The 26,051-nt window shown below is 38.9% G+C and overlaps 1 protein-coding gene across 1 annotated transcript in view; it reads right to left on the bottom strand.

Annotated features, from left to right (window-relative positions):
- The window catches only part of LOC126145073 (dehydrogenase/reductase SDR family member 11-like), a 60,730-nt gene that overhangs the window by 23,307 nt on the left and 11,372 nt on the right, over positions 1 to 26,051 (bottom strand). Inside the window, exons 2-3 of the mRNA XM_049915530.1 lie at positions 12,548 to 12,710; positions 4,192 to 4,321 (exon numbers count right to left, since the gene is read on the bottom strand). Of these exons, the coding sequence (XP_049771487.1) occupies positions 4,192 to 4,321; positions 12,548 to 12,710 (293 nt within the window). The remainder of the gene's footprint in view (positions 1 to 4,191; positions 4,322 to 12,547; positions 12,711 to 26,051) is intronic.

A 26,051-nucleotide genomic window follows, 5' to 3' on the forward strand; every position in this document is an offset into this window, starting at 1 on the left:
AAGAAAACAGTCAGCTGCAATATAAATCTCAGATGGAAACAATAAACAATAATGGAAGGTGCAGAAAGGTTACAATAAATTGTTGTTGTTGTCTTCAGTCCTGAGACTGGTTTGATGCAGCTCTCCATAATAAAGGAAATTCCACAATAAACGCAATGGTCACTTTTCTGAAACCCCATCATTTTCTTCCATGGCAATGCGGAAGTGTGAAATTTGTCTCAAAGGTGCCTTAAACCTCCCTCTATATTGTGCAAAAGCATGGTGCTCTGTGCTTTTACCCTCAGGCTCAGCAAGATGTTGGGACATGTGGAAAGAAAGCTAGAGCTCAGAAGTTCACATGAGGTGTAAGGTGCGTTGATCACATCACATTGGCATCAAATTCCACCACAATTCTTCCCAATGTCACCATGGATATGTCACGTGATGGGAACATCATCACACCCCTCCCCTTACCCACACCCACCCCTTCTCTTGGCACCTCTGTGATGGAGGTCATAACTGTGATGCCCAGCACTGAAAAAGGTGGTTTTTTAATGGGTGACTGAGGAAAACATTTCAGACACACTGCTGCCCAGAATCAACACAAATAGGCCCCAGGAGGGAGCATAAAGGGTGTCAATGAAACCACCCCTTCCTTGGAACCAAGCAAGGTGGCACAGTGCTTAGCACACAGGACTTGCATTCGGGAGGATGAGGGTTCAAACCCACTTGCAGCATCCAGATTTAGGTTTTCCATGATTTCCCTTAATTTCTTCAGGCAAATGCCAGGATGGTTCCTTTGACAGGACAGGGCTGGTTACCTTCCCCATCTTTCCCTAATCTGAGCTTGTGCTCCATCTCTAAAGACCTCATTGTCAACAGGGTGTTAAACAATAATCTCCTTCTCCTCCTCCTTCCTTGGATTATTCTTTTAAACATATTTTGTGATAAAAAATGACAGCTTACAGTACCATGTGCACAGAACACTTTTCTTGAAATCCTTTGGTGCTGTTGATGCCCTGAATGATTCAACCCTTCTCCAAGCACATTGTGAGGCTGCAACACCACTGAATATGATCTGCCCCTTTAATGTGTATTGCAACTGCAATTTTTGCTCTGGTATACAGTGTGGAACCACTAGGGACTGTTCAGAACCACTTGACAAAATCTGAATATGATCCAAAGCAGCAAAGAGTGCTTACACTTTTTCAGCCATCCTGTTTTGCACTCTCCTGTGGCCTGATCACAGTGGGATGTGACACTGACATGTGCAAAGAGTCTCTCTAAGACTTTCCAGTTTGGCAATGTCCTCGGTGCCTTGTATGCTCCTTTGTTGAGAACTTTACAAATTTGTCTATACAGAGACAACCTGTGACCAATTGTTAGGCACCTGCATGCAGGGAATCACTTGAAACTCTTCCTTCAAGTGGTACTATGCTGTTGCTCTAGTGCCTCCTTGCAGATATACAGAATCTGAGTGGTGTCAAAGAGATTGTCTGTTTGCAGGTGCATAGGAATCGATCAACAGTTGTCTGTGTGCAAGGACGTTTTTTAAAATGCTTGACAAAGGTGTATGGGTTGTACTGAGGGTGCTAATGAATTGAGGGGTCTTAGAGTGACCCTTTTCTGTTTTATTCTTGCAGTGATTATATCACAGGAAGGTGTGAAACAGGAAGCTTCAAAAGCATACTCATCTTTGCTGCTTCAGATCACATTCAAAGTTTAATGTATGGTATTGTAAAGTCCACAGTGATTCCACCCAGTATACCAGAGCAAAAATTGTGGTCATACTACACTTCAAGGGATTCAGATCACATTCAATGTGGTTGCAGCCCCACAGTGTAAGGGTGGATATGATGGCCTTCCCATCATGTGACACATTGTGGTGGCATTTGGCAGAATTATAATGTGACATCATTAACTCACTTAACACCTCACATGAACTTTTGAGCTATGCCCTTTTTTCCCAAGTTTTGACATCTTGCTGTTTGAAGACCATTGAGCTCAAGGATACAATGCACAAATTTCAGGCTACTGCATAACAGCTGAAGATAATGACTGCATTTCGAAAAAGTGATTCAACAAGTCTTTTGCACAGTGTAATAAGTTAATAAATTTCAGTAACAAAAGTAGAGATTTTGAATATCTTGTAAATGGTATGTGTTTGAACAATACTGAAAACATACAGTACAAAATATAGTCATTACTTTCAGAGCCCTAGTCAAATGCTGAGCATCTCAGGGAACTAGGTCATTTGTGGCTGCGTTCATGTTTAAGGAATTCAGAGAACATGAGCTGGGATCTTTTGGCTGTTGAGGTAGCAGTCTTTCTTCAGATTAGCATATTTCTCTCTAATTTGTGTGATTAAATTCAGCCTGCATGAGTGTGACTAGTTTTAAGTGGTGTAGTGGAAGTTTCCTGTTAATATGTAATACATATTAAGGTTTTATTATTTCCTTGGCTTTTCTTAAGTATACATTGACTTGTTGCACATCCCTGGACATCCCCCTTCTTGATGGGGTTTGTGAAACATGATGACTGAACATATAATGCTCAACTGATGACAAACCTCTAAAATTTTAAGCTTTGAATATGCTTTTGTGACCCCATGTGCCACAACAGTGAATTGCTTGTCATACAGTACATGTCGCACGAATTAATGGAAAACAAACTATGTTCATTGAAACTGGCTGTCCAACCAGGACACACAGTTCCTTTCAGTGACTGAGAATGGTGACTGAAGTCCAGTTATTTCACCTTTCAAGACAACATTGCATGGTTTCCTCCTCTGGTGAGATGATCCTTCAATGTTTCATGCCTGTGTGGGAGGGGTACACATTAATGGGAGAATGAACTGGAAGGGAGAGATTGTATTTCAGTTTTACATTTTACAAATATATTAACCAAATTTATATGGAAATATTTTAGTAAAGTCATCAAAAATCAGCTACTGAGCACCCTATACCTACAAGTAATACCCTGATATGTGGAAGCTCTTGTGTCTGCAGAGCATCTCCAACCGACACAACTGATAAAACTAGTTACAAGGTTCCAAAAGTTATATTCCATAGCATTCTCAGGAGCAGGGTACAAAGATTTGTTTGCTGATGGAGACAGTTTCTATACTGGCTTTCATTCTGATTGATAGCTTGGTAGTGATCATACCAATACAAAATTTTAGATAAAATATTTATGTCATGTCAAAGATTATATCTACATTTTAAACAGGTGCCAAATGCCTGACTCTTTATGTTTTGTCAGTGCTGTGAGGGAATATGTGATACTGATGTACTACATATAATTAGGTTTTGTAATGGAGTCAAGACTTACAGGCTGTAGCTAAAATGAAATAACTCTGTGATTCACAGATTGCAGTTGTGGGAGGCAGTGTTCCCATGTACATTCAGACAAGCTTGGCCAAGTCTGAATTTACCTGTAAATCTGGCAACACAATGAGCATATGCCTCTAAAGAAAGAACTATGACTGACTGGTGGTTGGCCCCTACCACTCCACTCACTAAAATGTCAATTACAACATCGTTTTAACTTAAGAATAAGAAGACACGATCATGAGTGTGGTATGGCATAACAAATCTGCCACAGGTGAAAGCATATTTATGTGCCTCTGAGACTCCTGGTAAAATACATATAGCAAATAAAGATTTGTTTCTTCAGCAGCTGTTGTCAGAGCATAAACATGCTGTGGTACACCACTTGCGCAAACAATGATTTGAAGGATAGTGATAATTAATTTTGCAGAGTGTTATAAGGATGTTTTGTACAGTTGACTTCATCTCAGAAAATTATTTGAATGTAACTAACTTGATATGTGCTCTGATTATTTTATTGTATGTTTAGAACAGTGTATATTTACAAATATTTATGGAAGTTCATTTATAAGCTTTATAAGCACAGATAGACTTCAGAAACTTCTCTTCAACAATATATACCTGTTAGAATACAGTACTTAAATTGTTTCTGATAGATCTCTATCTCTGAATATCTTGACCTATTCACTTTCTTAAAGGTTGATCTCTTTGGTAATATCTACATACTATGATGTTTTATTGATGAATGAAAAGAATCTACTTTATAACAAAGGTCTACACTTGTGCTAGTTATTGGCAAGGTTAAAAAATAATTAATAAAGAGGGTTTTGTGATATTTGCACTTCAAAGTTGATGATTGTACTCAGTAACCTAAATTGCTTACCTACTTATGTTTATAATGAAACCATCATTGACACCCCTCTGGAACATTCCTTGTACAGCCTCCCTTGTACAAATGCTTAGTCCGAGGACATTAATTTCAAAAGTTTTTCTCCACTCTTCTGTTGGTGCAGCTGAAAATAAATATTATTCTACAAAACGAACATGCCAACCAGCACTTGCAGGAATAAATAGAAATTAATTTAATGTTTACTATGAAAGAACTGCATTCTAAAATAATTTTACTTGAATATTTTAATGAAGAAGAATTTAGGACCATTTTTACAAAACTCGCTTTACACATTTTTCAATTTTTTTTCTTAACAAATACTGTTCAACTTTCTCTACAAGCCTATGCAGCAGATTTTAGCAAAACATGTTTTATTCCACACTCACAGAACACAAAATACCACCTGTTTTTGCAAGGGACTGATGACCCTTTAGTTTGGTCCCGCTACACACCAAATCAACCAATCAAGAGGTATAATCATACATTAAAGGTTCAACATAAGAAGTCATGTATTAAAGTTTGACACTGAAGTTTCTTGCAGATCAACCAACCAGGTTTTTGCAAGTCTCACCTCATGCATATGTAATGGTACTTCCAAACCTCACTTTATGCTACTTAGCTTGCCAAATCCATTATAGGTATTCCTGAATATATACTCTGAAGACACTGAAGTTGTCTTTGACATACAACAAATTAATCTCTGCCACAGATCTCTGTTGGAGAAGTCTTTTACGCATGACAGGTATGGTTCTATAACCTTACTGAGTTGATACATGAACCAAAACAAGGTACTCATAACATTTCTCAGTATATTTGGTGTGAAACAGAAGCTGGAAGAGGTGCAAATGAAATTACATCTCTGCTACAAAATTTTCTCCTAGATTATTTGGAAGAGGGGATTAGAGGTATTGGTAAGAGAGACCTGAAACCTGAGCTGTTTTCAGACCTGTGCACCAACCAGAACAAGAATTCTATAGTGCTCTTTATGCTGCCACATTTTATGGAACACACTACAGTCTTCTCCAAATTTACTCACTACTTTTCTATTCGCAGATATAGTTTCATGCTATTGGATCATACAGTTGGTACAGTTTGGATTGACTATTGGAAGAAGGAAGAGATCAAATCACATTGTGAAGCTTGGAAACTCACTGGTGTGGAGAAAAGACTGATATTCCTACAACTTCTAATTGAATCTCTAAGGAATTATTGAAATCTACCTTGCCTTTTAAAATGATGGATGTACAATCAATAACTTACAGAGAATGTTAAGATTCAATGTGCTGTTAAAATTACATATTTATCTGGAGCAGAAGTATGATGTGATGTTTCAAGAAGAACTTTCATTCATTCAAAACCATGAAACATGCTGTGATTATTCCCAAGAGAAATAATTGAGTGCAGAAAAGGATATAATGAACCTCATGCATTTCTTTACCATTTCTAAGGATGCAGCAAGTTTCTACAGTGATACACTCTCTGCAGGTGGTGAAGAGTATCAAGATCATAACAGCTCATAGGGAATTTGAGGATGAAAGGTCCATTGAAGTGGTGCAGAAGAGAAAAAAGAAATATTATTTAAAAACTTTAATGTAAAAAAGAGGCATTTAATATTCATACATCACTGATCTAGTTTGATCATAAAGTGAGTTTTGAAAAAGAAAACTGTTTTTCTACACCCAGCCATTGATAAGCTATAAAAATTTTGTGTATATTCAAAGACTATCTTAAAACATATTTGAAACTATACAAAATTTGCTAATTGTAAAAAAAAATTCTTCTCAACTTGCTTCTTAATTAAATAAATGTGTCTCCCATAAAATATTTATTTCTTGCATAAAGGAAGTGTTGCAAAAATGGTCCTCAATTTTTCTGTTGAACAGAACACCAGGTCTTTCTACTTCCACAGTTTTTATGCAGTAGTAATGGGACTGTATTGCCTGTGTTAGGAGCACATTATAATTTGTCACTTAGTTTGCTGTCATTACAAAGAAGAATAAAATATATCCTGCAGAATAAGATGAAAAAGGAATCTCTTAATTTCACCAAAAGCTTATCCAATGTAATTTCTGACACAAGAAAATGTTTTAAATCTGCCATGAGTAGAGATAAATAGGCATACACTACAAAAACCTCTGATAATGAAATTCCTAAGCATCCAAAAGAATAAAAGTCTATGTTGGCACCAGCATGTAGATAAGTTAACCAAAGAACGTAGTTCTTCCTGCTTTGCATTTACAGTTCTCTCTTACTGAGATGAATTGCAGACAAAGTGGCTAATGTGCTTTTACTTGATACTATTTTATTCTGTTTGAATGTAGGTAATGCCACAAAAGCATTTATTTTTACAGAATCTTGTGATAAGAATATTGTGCTAACATCTTGTGGAACCTTCTTCAGGAACCTTGAAATTCTTACTACCATATCACATGCCAATATGTTAAGTTCCTAATGATATTTGTCATTAATAGTTTTAGTGAATTTAAAAAGAAATGTGAAATTCACAAACACAATATTAGAAGAAAAGTTGTGTAGTGGCAGTTAAGGAGCCCAACGGATGTGACTGGCACAGTAGTAGAGTTTTCTGTTTTATACAAACGAATTTACTTTAGCTCCTGTTTTTCACAAACTTCTGTAGGGAAGTGAATTGTTTCAGTGTATTTTGTTACATAGACTAGTTTTTACTAACTTACTATAAGCTATCTGCATAAACTTCAGTGCATTATCTTTGTGTGAGCTGACTTTGGAGTGCGGTTAAAAATAAAAGTAGTGTAGTAGCTAACTTAGATTGCAATCAGTGATTTCTTGGGCTAGTGTTACATTACTTGTGGTACAGACAAAAATTAGTTAAAGATGGGTAGGACTACACCTGTTGTGTATTTCTTGGGCTAGTGTTACATTACTTGTGGTACAGACAAAAATTAGTTAAAGATGGGTAGGACTACACCTGTTGTGTACAGACTCAGGGGGAAATGGCCATGGTCTGTAAACAACTGAATACTATGTTGGCCATGGTTAACAGGCTTCAGGCTGCTACCCTGGACTACAGTGGAATTGGGGCACCTGAGATAAATGCTTTGACACCTCCATCACCTATAGCATAGCCTGGGATCTCTGATGCTTTCACATATCCCGGCCAGTCAACACTTACCTGCCGACAATTGGTGAACAGTGGGTACTAGCCATATGACTGTCTCCTTGCATCTTAAACACAGGTTTGAGATATTGCCTACTGCTGAAAGTACATCTGAGCCAGGATGGGATGCACTGCCTGTTGGAATGGTTCGATCTTCTTGAGAGGTCCGGACAAGCACAGAGAGTAGACTGCCTGTCTCTGGGATCTCCATTGTCAGGTGTGTGATGAAGATTGTCACAAAAATTGTGGGCAGTTTGGTAATGAAGGCCAGTGTTCATTCTGTTTACTTGCTGGAGAAGAGGGGGGAGGTTAATTTCATCCAAGTTGGTCAAAGTTGTGGAGAAGACTCTGTTGGCAATGATTGAGCACACTGGGTGCACCCAGCTGCAAACTGTGGCTTGTGTAGGTATGAATGATGTCAGGCACGTGGGTACAGAGACCATCCTCAATTCTTACAGGCTGCTGGCTGATTTGGTGATGACAGATAGCCTTGTCTGTGGGGTGGAAGCATAACTATCATTTTGTATCACAATCCCCAGAACTGATCATGGTCTTTTAATTTGGAGCCAAGTGGAAGGCCTAAACCAGAGGCTCAGATGACTCTACGATTATCTTGGATGTGGATTCTAGACCTCCACTGTTGGGCAGAGAGCTGTAGAATCCCACTTAACAGGTCACACATTCGTTACACATAGGAAGTCGCTAACAAGTGAATCTTTTAGGACTGTGATTCCTCTGCAGGCCCAGTAAGATAAGTTCTGTTTTCAGACAGGATAGCATTCATCACAGCAATTTGGAAAACAAAAATGCTAATACAGTATTAATTAACTGCAGGAACATTTTTGGAAAGGTCCCAGAATAGTCTTGCTTATAAATAGTGACAATGCCCACATAGTACTATGGACAGAAAGCTGGCTCAAACCAGACATTAACAGTAATTAAATTTTAAACACTGACAGGAATGTATATCACAAAGATAGGATGGATCCTGGTGGTGTAGGTGTGTTTATAGTCAGAAAAATGTGATATCTAATGAGAGAGTAGCACAGATTCTGAATGTGAAATAATTTGGGTGAAAACAAGTATTAAAGGTGGCTCATAGATGTGTTTCAAATGCTTTTATAGATCCCCGTCTCAAGAGCAGTAGTAGCAAAACATTTGAGGGGAAACTTGAAATTTTCATGCAAATTTCTCACTCATGTTGTAGTATTAGATGGGAATTTCGACTCAGCAGATATAGATTAGGAGACTCAAGAAATTGTGGCAGGTAGTAGTCACAGGAAATGAGGTGAAATTGTTCTGTAGGCCTTATCTGAAAATTACTTTGAGTAGTTAATCAGAGAACAGATCTTACATCTGCTGGTGACAAACAACATGAACTTCGCAACTCAGTTAGCATAGAACAGGGTATCAGTAACCATAAGACCATTACAGCATCGCTGAATTTGACCATATATAGGAATACAAGAAAAGGTAGGAAAATCACTCTGCTTAGCAAGAGTGACAAGAAACAGATTTCGCATTACATGAGCAGCCAGCAAAAAAAAATTTCATGTCTAGCTGTAACAATATTCAGTATCATCAGAAAAAGATAAAGAGCATTGTAAAATATGTTATACTTTAGCCAGGTATTGATGAGCAAAGTTGTGAGGCATGGCAAAGACTGGCCATGGTTTGACAGCTGTGTTAGAAAGCTGTTATGAAAGCAAAGAAAGCTGCACTGCAAATTTAAACATAGCCAAAACCTCACAGACAAATAAAAACTAAATGAGGCCAAAATCAGCATAAGGAGAGTCTAAGCTCTCTCCCCATAATTTTAAGAGAAGCGCCATCATATATTTTGCTCACTATTTTGTCAGTAACTCCTCAAACAGTACATGCATTGAGTATAATTTCTGATAAACCCTGAGCAGTTCTGTCTCTACAATCATTGTGAAAACCAATAAATCTTTCTACCAGACTGTCCTGTGTACAAAATTTGAGAATAATACTCATTTGTGACTTACAAGGAACAGCCAGTCTTTCATCTACCTGTACGCTAACAAACTCTTATGACTATAACTTCTTTTAATGTTATCATTAATAACATTGGTAGCCAATTCAGTTAATTCTTCTGAATTGTGCTTGACATTCCTTTAAAGCCAGAAGTGCAATGCAAATGAACACACATAAAAACTGTTCCTGTCAAGACAAAAGTTCCACTAATTCAAGGTAATTGTCTTTGTTGTTGGAACTTCCATCTTCAAAGTATCCTCTGAATGCAAGCTCTTGCTTGGCCAAGAAACAATTAAAATCAATTGTCTCTCAATTATGAATCTATTTTGTTTCACATTTGCATTATGTTTTATGGCTGTAGGTCTGGCTCCTTCAGAAATTGAATGTTCAGCATGTCCATGACACAACAACTGAGAACTGTCTTGATTCTTAAGGTGCCTTTTGAATTTTGGATTAAATCACAAACAGGCAAAAATTCTCAAATCCTTGGACTGTAAGGAAAACCAAGGCCCAGATACAGACTCAGATCACAACTTAGTTATGATGAAGAGTAGACTGAACATCAAGAGGATTGTCAGGACCAATCAATGTGGAAAGAAGTGAGATACTCAAGTACTGAGACATGTCTGATGTTCTGTAACGCTGTAGGAACTGTGACAAAAGATACCGTGGTTAGCAGTTCAGTTGAAGGAGAGTGGGCATCTCGAAACAGGACAGTTACAGAAATAGGACTAGCTACCAGGAAACACAGAAATACAGCAGTCTAAGTCACTTAGGAATGAAATAAATAGGAAGTGCAGTAAAGTCAAGGTGAAATGACTGTAGGAAAAATGTGAAGAAACTGAAAAAAGAAAAGGGATGTTGGGTGGGCTCATTCAGCATATGGAAAAATCAAAGAAACTTTTGAGAAAATTAAAAGCAAATGTATCAACATTAAGAATGTGAGATTAATTTGACTGTTAAAAACAGAGCAGAGAGTGGAAAGAGTTCACTGAAGGTCTCTAGAGAAAGAAGGAACTGTCTGATGATGTGAAAGATAAAAAAATGTGTGTTGGTATGAAAGGCATGGGGGATCCAGAATTAGGGCCAGAGTTTAAGAAGATCTGGAACACTTGCAACAAATAAGGCAGGAAGTATAGATAATATTCCTTTATAATTTCTAAAATCATGGGAGATGTGGCAACCAAATGACTGTTCATGTTGGCATGCAGAATGTGTGAGACTGGAGCCATACCATCAGACTTTTGGAAAAATATCATCCACACTATTCCGAAGATACTAATGGCAGATAAGTGCAAGAACTATCATACAATCAGCTTAACTGCTCATGCATGGAAATTTATGATAAGAATAATATACAGGAGAATGGAGAACAAAGTTTAGGGGTTGTTAGGTGATGATTGTTTGGCTTTCAAAAAGTTAAAAGCACCAGAAAGACAGCCCTGACATTGTGCTTGATAATGAAAGCAAGGCTTAAGAAAAATAAGACATGTCAATAAGATTTGTCAACCTAGAAAAAGCATTCAATGATGTAAAATGGTGCAAGACATTGGCAATTCTGAGAACCAGAGGAGAATGCCATACGGAAACACAGGTAATATACAATACGTAGAAGAACCAAGAGGGAACAATAAGAGTGGGGGCCAAAACAAACTGATCGAGTTAGAAATTTGGTAAGATAGGGATGCAATCTTTAATCCCTCCTGTTCAATCTACAAACTGAAGAAGGAATAACAGAAATTAAAGTTTCAAGAATGGTGAAAGGATATCACATTTTAAGAGTGATGAAAAAGTAGCAGTGCAAAGATCTGCTGGTAACCCTCAGTGAAAGTGAAGAAGAATTACAGAGCACACTGAATGGAATGAAGAGTCTATGAGTACACTCTACAGATTGAGAGCAAACCTGAGAAAGATTGAAGCAATCAGGAGTAGCATAAATGAGGTTGTTGATAAATTTCAAAGTTGGTGACCAAGAAGTAGATGAAGTAAAGGAATTCAGATTGTGAGGGAACTAAAAAAGTAGAAAATTAAAGTGTTTGATGTGTGGTGCTCTAGAAGGATGTTGAAAATTAGGTGGAATGATAAGGTAAAGAATGAGGATGTTCTCCACGGAATGAGCGAAAGGAACACATGGGAAACAAAGGCAAGAAGAAGGGTCATGATGACAGGATATATGTTAAGATATCAGGGAATAACTTTCATGGTAGTAGAGAAAGCTATAGAGTGTGAAAATTGTAGGGAAAGACAGAGAATGAAATACATCCAACAAATAATTGAGGACATAGGGAGCAAGTGCTACCCTGACTTGACACAGGAGAGGAATTCATGGCAGGCTGCCTCAAACTAGTCACAAGACTGAAAACTTCAGAAAAGAAGGAATTGGTCAGCTGATACAAATACCTGAGCTTAACAACCTTAGGGGTAAGAAATAGAATGATCACATGGCTCAGCTGTAGATAAAGTGATTGACAAACTTGTTCATTGGTAGCATGATATATAAATGCAATCAGTCTATAAAGAAGATAGCTTACAAGACACTGGCATGGCCTATCCTAGAGTATTGCTTGTGGAGTGCATGGGTGCCACATCAAATAGGACTAACAATGGATACTGAACATTTACAAAGAAGAGTGCCATGAATGGTTACAAGTTTGTTTGACATATGGGATAGCATAATGGAGATGCTGAAAAAACTGAATTGGCATGATTCAACTAACTACAGCATGCTTGGAGACATTTTAGCAATCATTCTACCTGCTCTCCATTTGTCAATGGAATGGAAAAATGCACTGATATCTGGGAATTACCCTTTGCTATGAACTTGACATTTGTTTGCAGAATATGGATGTAGATGCAGGTGTAGAATGTTAGGTTCTGGGCCTAGTTCTGTAACTGTTCTCAGGTGGATACTAACTTATTACATTCTTTTTGTAGTGTATTAATTTTGTAACATTTATATAATATGTAAATATACTTTACACATACCCGTAAAATTTCTAATCTCCATGTTGAGTCAGATGCAATTGAATGATGTTCATTGTACGTTGCACTGATCTATCCACATCCTATGCTTTCACTGTAATGTAACTGACATTTAGCCCACAGCTATCTATTTCTAGTTCAAGGATTTCTTGGGATTTTAAACATAAACAGTTTCCTGGACACATTCAAAGGAATGTGTATTTTATAGAGTGATGTAATGGGTAGGCAGACTATTACCTGTAAGGTCTGAATCTTGAGCAACACCAGCATTATTAATCAGGATATCAACACCACCAAGGTGGTCATTTATCCATTTGAAAGCACTGAGAATCTGTTCTTCATTTCTTACATCACCCTCTAAGGCATACAGTTTCCCAGGTGCATCATTACTTTCCAGAGCCTACAACAGACATTTACTGTAAATTAATGTCTACATATGTGCAAAAAATAATTTAATATGAGCTTTTAATTCTGAATATATTACAGTGGTTGCTCTTCACCTCTGGATACAAAAAAGGTTCATGGAGAGTCATGGTAGGATAATCACTTCAGGCATACATAAAAATAATACAATTAACTTTGATTACCATAAAAAATTGTATACCAGTTCTAACCCAAGAATGCTGTAACTTATTGCTCAAACAGTAGGTCCTATACACACATGGAAGAGAAGGTACAACACAATTCGTGATACACAAGTTGGTAGCTGAGTATTCTACGATGGCCTATATAGTAATTAGTTCCAACAGGGGCTGCAACCAGCAGGCTTTGCATGCAACTGCTGTCATATTAGCAGGCTGAATGGCTTCTAGTGATCAAATTAAGCGCAAACTTCACATGTGAACTATGAAGTGGCACACACACCGAACTGGTAGTTACAGCACTCCTCTTCCTTTTCATGGGAGTGAGCACTGTGCTTCTGTCCATTTGTTTTGTGGTTCATGTAGGCTGACAAGTCATTCAGCACACTGCCATCAATGTGTAGGGTCGGAAGTGGGGCGAGCACAGACAGGTGCGGCCTCTTCTTAATACAGCAGTCAGGCGTAATAACATGAGACTTGGGGGTGCGCTGATGACAGAAAGCATGGGTCACATTTCAGTGGTGTCGGTGGAGTCTATCAGCAGGACGGGTTTCACTAGACATGGCCTGCACCTCAACAGATATGGGAAGGGGAGGTTGGCAAAGCTTATTGGTGACAGCATAGGTGGGTGTTAGAGCTGCACCTTTTTTAGATTGAAGTCAGCTGATAGGTATTCCTGCTTAAGGGAAGTCTCTCTAACAAAGGAACCACTTTTGACAAAGCTTAGGTATCAACGTAATGAGGGAATTAGTATATTTCATCAAAATATACAAGGTATTAGAGATAAAGTTAGTGAACTGCTTATAGATGTTGACTCTGAAATTATTGGTTCATCTGAACACTTCTTAAATAAGGAGATAATTCAGAGGATACAGGTTGGCTGGCAGCTTTTCGAGGAGCTCTTTGCGGTGTGGAGGAGTAGCCATGTATGTGAAAAAGGCATCCCTTTTGAGTCAATTGATGTTTCAAAGTACTGCACTGAAAAGGTGTTTGAACATTGTGCATGTGTGGTTAAATTTAATGGAGCTAAACTTCTAACTGTTGTTATTTATAGATCCCCAGACTCTGATTTCACAACATTTTTGCTAAAGCTAGAGGAGGTTCTTGGTTCACTATATACGAAATACAAAAAGTTAGTTATATGTGGTGACTTCAATATTAATTGTATAAGTGATTGTGCAAGGAAGAGGATGCTGGTAGACCTCCTTAATTCATATAATCTTATGCAAACCATATTCTTTCCAACGAGAGTGCAAGGGAACAGTAGAACAACCATAGACAAAATTTTTGTTCATTCCTCATTACTAGAGCCACTGTTAGCAAAAAGGTGAATGGCCTTTCAGATCATGATGCACAACTTTTAACTCTAAAAGATTTTTGTGCTGCAACACGTGTTAAATATAGTCATCAGCTGTTTAGGAAAGCTGATCCAGTTGCTGTAGAGACCTTTGTAAACCTTATAAAGGAACAAGAGTGGCAAGATGTTTATAGCAATGATACAGTAGACGATAAATATAATGCTTTTCTCAAGACTTTTCTCATGCTCTTTGAAAGTTGCTTTCCGTTAGAACGTTCAAAACAGGGTACTGGCACAAACAGGCAGCCTGGGTGGCTGACTAGAGGGATAAGAATATCTTATAGAACAAAGTGGTAATTATATCAAAACGTTAGAAACAGTCAAAATCTAAATGCGGCAGCCCATTACAAACAGTATTGTAAGGTGCTTAAAATGTTATTAGGAAGGCAAAAAGTATGTGGTATGCAGATAGAATAGCTAAGTCTCAGGATAAAATTAAAACCATATGGACAGTCGTAAAGGAAGTGGCTGATCTGCAGAGACAGGTCGAGGATATTGAATCAGTGCATAGTGGGAATGTCCGTGTTACTGATAAGTTGCATATATGTACAGTGTGGTGTCACTGCCAGACACCACACTTGCTAGTGGTAGCCTTTAAATCGGCTGCGGTCCGCTAGTATACGACGGACCCGCGTGTCGCCACTGTCAGTGATTGCAGACCAAGCGCCGCCACACGGCAGGTCTAGAGAGACTTCCTAGCACTCGCCCCAGTTGTACAGCCGACTTTGCTAGAGATGGTTCACTGACAAATTACGCTCTCATTTGCCGAGACGATAGTTAGCATAGCCTTCAGCTACGTCATTTGCTACGACCTAGCAAGGCGCCATTATCATTTGCTATTTATCTTGTGATGCATGTACCGTCAGACCAATGTTCACCAATTATGGATTAAAGTTAAGTATTCCAGCAGCAACGTACCTTATTGGCTATATTAATTACATTGTCCTGTTCCAGACCTCACGCCAGCCTGCGTGAGCTTAAACGCGTGCTTTTCGGCTACCAATCATAGTGGCTTGGCTATCTTGCCAAGTCACAACATACAGTAATTAATAATCATTTTCTGAATATAGCAGGTGAACTAAACAGAAACCTAGTCCCAACAGTGAATCGTATAGCGCTCTTAGAAAAGAGTGTTCCGAGACTGTTACCTGAAATGCTCCTCCATGATACTGACAAGTGGGAGATTGAGTTAATAATTAAATCACTAAAGACCAAGAACTCTCGTGGATATGACGGGGCATCTATCAGAATACTGAAGTATTGTTCTATGTATGTTAGCCCAGTACTTAGCAATATCTGTAACTTTTCCTTTAGGAGTGGTCTGTTTCCTGACCGATTAAAGTACTCGGTAGTGAAGCCACTTTATAAAAATGGAGGCATTGATAATGTTGACAATTTTAGACCTATTTTTACGCCATTGGTGTTTGCTAAAGTTATCGAGAAGGTTGTATATACAAGGTTACTGGAGCATTTAAATTCACATAATTTGCTGTCAAATGTTCAGTTTCGTTTTAGAAATGGTTTAACAACTGAAAATGCTGTATTCTCTTTTCTCTGTGAGGTTTTGGATGGATTAAATAAAAGGTTGCTAACGTTAGGTGTTTTCCTTGATTTAACGAAGGCTTTTGACTGTATTGACCACAAAATATTACTGCAGAAGTTGGACCATTATGGAGTAAGTGGAGTAGCTTACAATTGGTTCGCCTCTTACTTTAAGAACAGAAAGCAGAAGGTAATTCTCCGCAATATTGAGAGTAGTTGTGATGTTCAGTCCCAATGGGGCACTGTTAAGTGGGGCGTTCCCCAAGGGTCGGTGCTGGGGCCACGGCTGTTTCTTATTTATATAAACGATATGCCTTCTAGTATTACAGGTGAATCAAAAAGTTTTCTGTTTGCTGATGACACCAGCTTGATAGTGAAGGATCTTGTGTGTAATATTGAAACAGTATCAAATAATGTAGTTCATGAAATAAGTTCATGGCTTGTGGAAAATAATTTGATGCTAAATCACAGTAAGACTCAGTTTTTACAGTTTCTAACTCACAATTCAACAAGAACCGATATTTTGATCAGACAGAATGGGCATATTATAAGCGAGACGGAACAGTTCAAGTTCCTAGGCGTTCGGATACTAAATGCTGCTCTATTTACCATTAGAACAGAATCTGAAATAAGTGACACTTCAACACGAAAAGTAGTCTACTTCGCATATTTTCATATGCTTATGTCGTACGGTATTATTTTTTGGGGGAATTCTTCTGATTCAAAAAGGGTATTTTTGGCTCAAAAACGGGCTGTTCGAGCTATATGTGGTGTAAGTTCGAGAACCAATTGTTGACCCCTATTCAATAGTCGGGGAATTCTGACATTGCCCTCACAGTATATATTTTCTTTAATGTCGTTTCTTGTTAGCAATATTAGCCTATTCCCAAGAGTTAGCAGCTTTCACTCAGTTAATACTAGGCAGAAATCCAATCTGCATGTGGAATGCACTTCCTTGACTCTTGTGCAGAAAGGAGTGCAGTATTCTGCTGCATCCATTTTCAATAAGCTACCAGAAGAACTCAAAAATCTTAGTAGTAGCCCAAACTCTTTTAAGTCTAAACTGAAGAGTTTCCTCATGGCTCACTCCTTCTATTCTGTCGAGGAGCTCCTGGAAGAGCTAAGAAATTAAGCAAATTCCAGTGTTACATTGTTGATTTTCTTTATTTAAACTTACGACTTGTCACCTGAATATGTTTTTTTAATATTTCATTTTATCTGTTTCTAATATCGTGTTATAATTTTATGTATTGACTCGTTCCATGACCATGGAGACTTCTCCTTAATTTGGTCCCACGGAACAATAAATAAATAAAAAATAAAAAAGTGAAAAAAAAGCGGTTCTAGGCGCTTCAGTCCGGAACCGCGCGACTGCTACGGTCGCAGGTTCGAATCCTGCCTCGGGCATGGATGTGTGTGATGTCCTTTGGTTAGTTAGGTTTAAGTAGTTCTAAGTTCTAGGGGAATTATGACCTCAGCTGTTAAGTCCCATAGTGCTCAGAGCCATTTGAACCATTTTTTTGCATGTACATATAGACATATGGCAGGCCAACTGCTATACGTATATCTAGAATTAGTCAATAGATGGAGGTGATGTTTCAGCTAATTTGTATTGGACAACGTGGCAGATTTTTTAACGGTTATAGGTGTCGAATAGTCACACAGAGGTTTTGTTATTGGAACTACTACAGGGCTATTACAAATGATTGAAGCGATTTCATAAATTCACTGTAGCTCCATTCATTGACATATGGTCACGACACACTACAGATACGTAGAAAAACTCATAAAGTTTTGTACGGCTGAAGCCGCACTTCAGGTTTCTGCCGCCAGAGCGCTCGAGAGCGCAGTGAGACAAAATGGCGACAGGAGCCGAGAAAGCGTATGTCGTGCTTGAAATGCACTCACATCAGTCAGTCATAACAGTGCAACGACACTTCAGGACGAAGTTCAACAAAGATCCACCAACTGCTAACTCCATTCGGCGATGGTATGCGCAGTTTAAAGCTTCTGGATGCCTCTGTAAGGGGAAATCAACGGGTCGGCCTGCAGTGAGCGAAGAAACGGTTGAACGTGTGCGGGCAAGTTTCACGCGTAGCTCACGGAGGTCGACGAACAAAGCAAGCAGGGAGCTAAACGTACCACAGCCAACGGTTTGGAAAATCTTACAGAAAAGGCTAAAGCAGAAGCCTTACCGTTTACAATTGCTACAAGCCCTGACACCTGATGACAAAGTCAAACGCTTTGAATTTTCGGCGCGGTTGCAACAGCTCATGGAAGAGGATGCATTCAGTGCGGAACTTGTTTTCAGTGATGAAGCAACATTTTTTCTTAATGGTGAAGTGAACAGACACAATGTGCGAATCTGGGCGGTAGAGAATCCTCACGCATTCGTGCAGCAAATTCGAAATTCACGAAAAGTTAACGTGTTTTGTGCAATCTCACGGTTTAAAGTTTATGGCCCCTTTTTCTTCTGCGAAAAAACCGTTACAGGACACGTGTATCTGGACATGCTGGAAAATTGGCTCATGCCATAACTGGAGACGACAGTGCCGACTTCATCTTTCAACAGGATGGTGCTCCACCGCACTTCCATCACGATGTTCGGCATTTCTTAAACAGGAGATTGGAAAACCGATGGATCGGTCATGGTGGAGAACACTATCAGCAATTCATGTCATGGCCTCCACGCTCTCCCGACTTAACCCGTGCGATTTCTTTCTGTGGGATTATGTGAAAGATTCAGTGTTTAAACCACCTCTACCAAGAAACGTGACAGAACTGCGAGCTCGCATCAACGATGCATTCGAACTCATCGATGGGGACATGCTGCGCTGAGTGTGGGAGGAACTCAATTATCGGCTCGATGTCTACCGAATCACTAAAGGGGCACATATCGAACATTTGTGAATGCCTAAAAAAACTTTTTGAGTTTTTGTATGTGTGTGCAAAGCATTGTGAAAATATCTCAAATAATAAAGTTATTGTAGAGCTGTGAAATCGCTTCAATCATTTGTAATAACCCTGTATATAGGGGAGAGTGGGGGAAATACACGCACCTAAGGAAAAATCGATGTGAACCATTATTTACGTCATTAAAACCTACGAAAATAAGTACATACCATACAATGGACATTTCTCCACATATTCCAATCGTCTATAAATAGTTATAAACAGTAGCTTAATTTTGAACATTAAAATAAAAAAAAGTGGAAATGCGTGGTATTCCCCACCCCTGAGGGTAATGACACGCAAAAGTACTGGGTAATAACATGTTAAACAAACAAACCTTAAAAATGTACATTACTTGCTATTTTATTTGTTTATTAGTTACTACAAATAGTAAACAGTATATTTAAGAACGAAATAATGTAATTCTACAAACATCTCTTATAATTTTCGTTTTTTAAATTTTTTTTTTTTTTAAGTGAAAAGAGTTCATTTTCTCATACCGTACAGCAAAGATCGCACTTGGAACCTTTTGGAGTGTTCCAGCCACTACATTCTTCCTGACTGCATCTGCTATAAGAAATACATCGGTGCCATAGTTCTCCATCCTTCCCAAACTCTCTACAAACTAAACAGACATCTTCTGAAATCGCCACGTTTTTACCCCTTTCCCAAGACGTGGCCCCACCTATTTGTTTAACACCTTTAGGAGCCAAAATTCTCTCAGGCTTTTGTACAGTATTTGTGCCCATTTCATCGAGGTTGAACACTCGCCCATCTTTAAATTTATATTTATCAAAGACATGTTCTAAGTTTTTAAAATATGCATTAACCTCTTCTTCATTAAATGCCTGTATTCTGTTAATGCTAGTTACTTCAGGTTTTCTCATGCTAATACTTGGGTTTCTTTTTAAAAATAGAGCTAGCCAATCCTTTCCACCTAACCTAGATGACTTATCAAAATTGTTTGCAATGTTGTTAGCCTCTGCACACTCTAATGCAATCTTTCGCAGCTAGACGCATGTAATGTCATTGTAATAACATGATCCCTAATCTCATTTTCCTGTTCTGTCGAAAATGTTGGGTTTCTTCCAAGTTTTGGACCCTCGGTATTTTTAAAGTTCATTCTCGTTTGCAGAGTAGCTTCATCAATCCCGAAAGCTCTTGATACTTCTCTTATTTTTCTTCCAGATTTGATGGCATAAAGAGCCTTACAAAGTTCCTCTTGCATCCATTTTGCTTTCTGGGTTTTTCGTTTATAATATCTACCCATCTGAAATTAAAAAAAAAAACTCGTTAGTATTGAAAATATAACCTGCAAGGAGGAATACCACGCACTTCAACAGCTGCGTGGCATTACCCCACTAAGTTCGATGACTAACCTAAGCATAACTCGGCACCTAATTCAAATAGCGGGGCAAATCGACAATTAAATTAAAGGTTTTATCTAGGGTTAGTAGTTGATATGCAAGAATTACATTAAAGCAACTTATAGTAGCATTTACCTTGCAAAATACAGCTGACCAAAATTACATGAGACACGCCGAAAATAAACAATACTTCACTGCTCCAACAATGCCACTGGAAAATGGCTGGCATAAACCGCGTAGTAGTTGTTAACACCAACTGGGAACAGCTTGCGCCATTCAAACTGCGTAAATCAGCCTGCGTGGGATTACCCACATGCGTGTAATTCCCCCACCTTCCCCTACGTTCCTGTTGCTTTGAAAGAGTCTTTGAACAGCACCTCAAAGACGTAACATGTATGGAAACTGATTAAATAGTAACGAGATAATGGTTCAAATGGCTCTGAGCACTATGGGACTCAACATCTATGGTCATAAGTCCCCTAAAACTTAGAACTACTTAAACCTAATTAACGTAAGGACATCACACAACACCCAGTCATCACGAGGCAGAGAAAATCCCTGACCCCGCCGGGAATAGTAACGAGATAACAGCGTCGCAAACCACTGTCCTGCCGTCAGAAGAGGTCCACAAACCCCCTTTACATAGAAGCGAACACTAGCGAACATGCAACAGCGAACGAAAATTATTCCCTCTGGTGCAAGCGCTATGGGCGCTTTTGCAAACGGTATTCAGTCGTGTGTTCTCTTCGCATTCGCTTGAGTTTGTTCGAGGTTCGCTGGTTGTCGATCTTTAAGCGAACGATCAAAGGATGTTGGTGTGCTTTACGCTTCGGTCCCGACAGTGCAGAAAGCTTTCGTCTGCCGACTAATCCTCTATGGTTGTTGTTGTTGTTGACACGAATTGCGCCATCGATGGAGTGATCTGAAGAGAGTGTAATCTTGCTACTAGAAGAATGGACGAGGGCTATTCGGAAAGTAAGGTTCGATTGCTCGCGAAATGGCAACCACAGTGAAAATCAAAAATGTATTATTTGCAACAGTTAGCTATAACTTCCAGTTAGTTCTCTGCATACTCGCCGCTCCGACTGAGACATTTGTCTTAGCCTTGTATCCACTTTCCAATACCCTCATCATAGAAGGCAGCCGCCTGTGTTTTTTGCCATTTCTCTACCATGATCTGCAGCTTGTTGTCTGTTTCAAAATCTAGCCACCGGTTCTTGTGAGCAGTGATAAAAATCAGAGGGAGCCAAGTACGGTCTGTATGGTGGGTGACGAAACACTTACCACCAAAAACGCTGCAGGTGCGTCCTCATTGCCTGCGCTGTGTCTGGCCCCGAAATGTCATGAAGAAGGAAATGCATGGCAGTTACGTTATGTGGGCTGCACAAAATCGGGTGAAACCTCTCACAGGCACTCTTACTTGGCGAGAGATACGATTTTCTAGGCATCTTTACGTCTCATTGTGCGCTCTGTACGCGATTGGCGGGCGTATTAGAAACGCTGTTCAACACATCTATGCAAAGTTTCGTCGGATGTTCACAGTAGTTTCCATATCTCTGGGGTTCAACAGATCCACAGTAAAAATGGCGAAGCAAAAGAAATACGATTGGCAGAAAATTAATGAAGCGCTCTAAGGTCCTACTGGGTATGCACAAGAAAGAAAATAAATTCATGGGTGCTTGCACCAAGCGGGAACGTAATGGAGAAGCACTTTTACTAAAAAGAAAGGCACATTAAAATTCCTTGATAATGAGAAGGATGTATTATGTTGATTACAATTGAAAATACACGAAGGGCATGATATTTCTCGTTGCTGGCCTTCATGGTATCTTTAATTACACGGCTTATGTATCACTATTATGTTAGAAATTTTGGATGATACATAAAAATGGGTTACTCGGAATTATGCTGTCTGCCCTCTAACAATTTATATAGCGGAATTTATAAAGTGACAGATCATATTTATATTTCTTATTCCATTAATCATATTTTATTGACATTATCTTCCTTTACGTGATTTAATAAAATCTTTGAAGTGCTTAGCATACCTCATCATGTTACCTTCCTTTAGGAAAGTGGGTGCACTCAGCGACTGTGATATAATTTATAAATTATAGAGCACAGAAATCAGTCGTCCTTTTCTTTGCAGGTTTTATTTAGCAAATCCAGATTTCGGCTAGTGCCTAGGCATTATCAATGCACTACTTTCTAGTCTTGATGCATGCCAAAACCCTGTTGTTCGGGCGTCAGTCACTGTTCTTTGAATACAGTAGACTAGAAAATAGTGCATTGATAATGGCTAGGCACTAAACTAAATCTGGATTTTCCAAATAAAACCTACAAAAAAAAAAAAAAGACGACTGATTGCTGCATAGTATAAATTACTGCAGATATCAGAAAGCAACTGATATACTCATATAGCGGCTACTGGAATGCAACATAACCACTAACGAAAATGTCTCCGGTTGCTAATAATCAGAGTGTAAATGTTGGCCTTTCTTCAGGTTATGTTGGTCGTCGGTAATTTAGTGTTCCTGTCGGCCGAAGTGGCCGTGCGGTTCTAGGCGCTGCAGTCTGGAACCGCTAGACCGCTACGGTTTCAGGTTCAAATCCTGCCTCGGGCATGGCTGTGTGTCATGTCCTTAGGTTAGTTAGGTTTAACTAGTTCTAAGTTCTAGGGGACTAATGACCTCAGAAGTTGAGTCCCATAGTGCTCAGAGCCACTTGAACCATTTAGTGTTCCGCTTTTAAATTTCCCGCTCATTTGTAATGAGAAGCAATCGGAAAGCGTCAGCTGACATCTGTGCAGAAGAAATATGGAGCTGCAACTCAGTGTTAGATGCACTACCTACTACATTTGGCTTGTTTCGTCAAAAAGGGCTCTCACCTTGCAAAATAATCCTCTCCGAACATCAAAATTTTGCATCGTGGCTCTAGCCGTATAATGTTGTATCACGTGTGCCGATTATTAGTGCCAAAAAATATAACGCAGCGTCCACAGGCCATGTCCGTTATATCTCGTGTTATCTTGCTTTCCCTCCCGTGTAAATCCTAGTTCACACGTGCAAGCGAATGGTATTGTCTGCGAATGCACGTATGCTTGTGACCGCTTTCATTCTCCCTGGTATAACGGGGGCTTCCGTGTAACAATAGTGTAAGCAAACCCGTAAGTTCGTCTGCCTACCCGTGCGCCTGAAGGCTATATCAGTCTGTGCTCTGCTATTGTACCGATCAGGCTACTTACTCTTGAAGCTATACAGATTTCCACAATGTCAGTCGAAAAAGTGTATACGGTTCTGCTTTACGAAGAATTTCGTCAAACCGTTAGAGCACTGGTGCCAGTGTATGTTGAACGATGCTTATCGTGCCAATCCTTTACTGTTACCCTTCCGTATGTTCATTTATTAGCCGTTCAGCATGTTTACCATACAATTGGCTTCGTCAAAATACATTTTACATATTCATAAAAGTATAGTTGTTACATTTGCAAAAATTACTAAAGAAAAAGAAAAATCAGGAAACTGGAACTGTGGAGCATAAAATACGCGAACTAAAAGAGCTGCAACTGATGAGGGAAATGCAACAATCATTTTAGCAAGGGTCGCACACTATCTACATGTCAGTACGAGAAATCTTGAATCTGCGAGTGGGATCAGTTAACGGAGTGTTCTGCGAATACTACATTCGCACATGTTTCATCCTTTCCACATTTCACTCCCTCAACAGCTTTATGGCATTTAATATCAAAATCAGTTACAGATTTAGAAACTATGGGCAAATCAATCTTCGCAATATGCTATAGATCTCAATCCGCGCTGGCTGAGAGATATGTATAAACAACGATTTTTTTTTTTTTGTGGTGATGGTGTTTACAGCTCCTAACGCATATGTGTGACTGGAAGACAACCTGCTGGGAATAAGACAATTCATGCAGTAATAACTCGAAGGATGTCTCAATCATTCCGCGCAGATAATTACAGACCTTATCTACACTGACCGTAAAAAAAATCGCAATTCCAAAAAATAATCACTGTAGAATAAAGAAATTTCGGGAATACATTTGTGTAGGAAAAAATATTTAAGTGATTAACATTGCAAGATCACAGGTTAATGTAAGTGCGAGATAAACCATTGTAAATGTGAAATGCAGGTACATTAATAACCGGAGTAAACACCAGAATGTTGAATGTAAGCATGCAAAAGTGCCTTCATTGTGTTGTTCATGTGCCGGATGCCAGTTTGTGGGATAGAGTTCCATGCCTGTTGCACTTGGTCCGTCAATACAGGGATGGTTACTGCTGTGCTGGAGTTGTACGATTATGTCCTATACGTGTGTGATGTCCTTAGGCTAAGTTAGGTTTAAGTAGTTCTAAGACTAGCTGACTGATGACCTCAGATATTAAGTCCCATAGTGCTTAAAGCTATTTGAAGCATTTAATACAAGTTTGCCTCTTAATGAGATGATTATGACAGCATTTTAAATTTATAAATTCGGGCAATACTTACATGAAATATTGAAAATCAAATATTTGTTATGCCTGGAAGTCGTTAGGTAGGGAGCCTGCTACTAGGGCTGTACGCCATGAACGGGATTAGCCATTTAGAGATATACGTAGATAAACCCTACATATGTAAACTACGATCTCAGTTAACCTTGCAGTCGGATATTGTCGGGTATATTCTTTTTGTAATAGGTGTTATATTGCATTATTGCAAATTGGAGAGCACTATCTTTCATCAGATCATGTCGAAATTTTGTCCAAGTCATTCCCCATTTCCTTATGAGTGTAAGATAACAGGATCGTCAGGGAACAGTCTGATAGTGCTGCTGGCTCTATGTGATAAGTCGTATAGTTATTGCGAACATATTTCTACTACGATTACTTGAGGGGCATCCAATGTTAACTTGGTTTCTGTTGAACATACGCTTTGCAGTATAACACACTGAATTATATTGTTAAAAAATTTCACGGAGAGAATCGCAAATCTGTGAATATTCTCCGTATGACTGCATGTTGGTTATTAATCGACGATGTGGTGGCACAACGTCGAACACCTTTCGGAGCTGTACCCCTTTGTCCTGCATTGACTGTTTGCACAAAAAACAGTTCGTAACCTCCCAACAGTTTATTTACGTAACCTCGCAATAAAAATGTGACTAACCTCTCAATAAAATTGTGACTCATATATAACCTGTCAATAATTAACTGACTGTGAATCTAAACTGGTAATCTGGACGTCAGGAATGCTGCGTCATGGCTCTGAAAAGTCATTCTGAATAGACTGAAAATTCTTACCTCAATTATGTCGCCGGATAACGCGTATATATCTGCTCCTATAAAAAAAATTCTGCCACAGCCCAGTGCAATGCTGGCCGCTAGATTTGTCATGTATAAAAAGAAACAACTGATTTTTCATTACGATAATTGGGATAACCATGGATAGGAGATATTTGTAAAATCTTTAAATTCAGATGAATGATTGTCAAAAGTTAGTTTTCTAAGAAAGATTATTATTAAAAGATTTTTTAAAAACATTTACAAGGGACTTTATATAACAAAAGTACAAAATCAGTTGTTACAAATTATATATGCGCGCGGCTATAAATAGTAATTTTTGGTTTTATCTTATACTACATCGCACAGGCACCGCCATCGCTCTTCACGACCGGCCCCCGCAACTCCATACCAGACACCAGTGTTCTCTGTGAGCTAAACAACTACACAACTGCTCTCTAAGAGCGACCTGACCCAACCGCCCAACTACGAGCTACTACTATTACTACTACTACTGCTGCTGCCGACACTGCCCTCTGGTCTGCGATTCTATTGTAGCTTACATATCGCAGGCTGCGCGTGAGCATTCCATCGAAGTTACATCTGCTCGAGTGCGCTAGTAATAAATTCCTCATTCATGGACTTCTTACAAGTGAATCAGTAATT

Source organism: Schistocerca cancellata, chromosome 2 (genome assembly GCF_023864275.1).
Source record: "Schistocerca cancellata isolate TAMUIC-IGC-003103 chromosome 2, iqSchCanc2.1, whole genome shotgun sequence".
NCBI classification, from domain to species: Eukaryota; Metazoa; Arthropoda; class Insecta; order Orthoptera; family Acrididae; genus Schistocerca; species Schistocerca cancellata.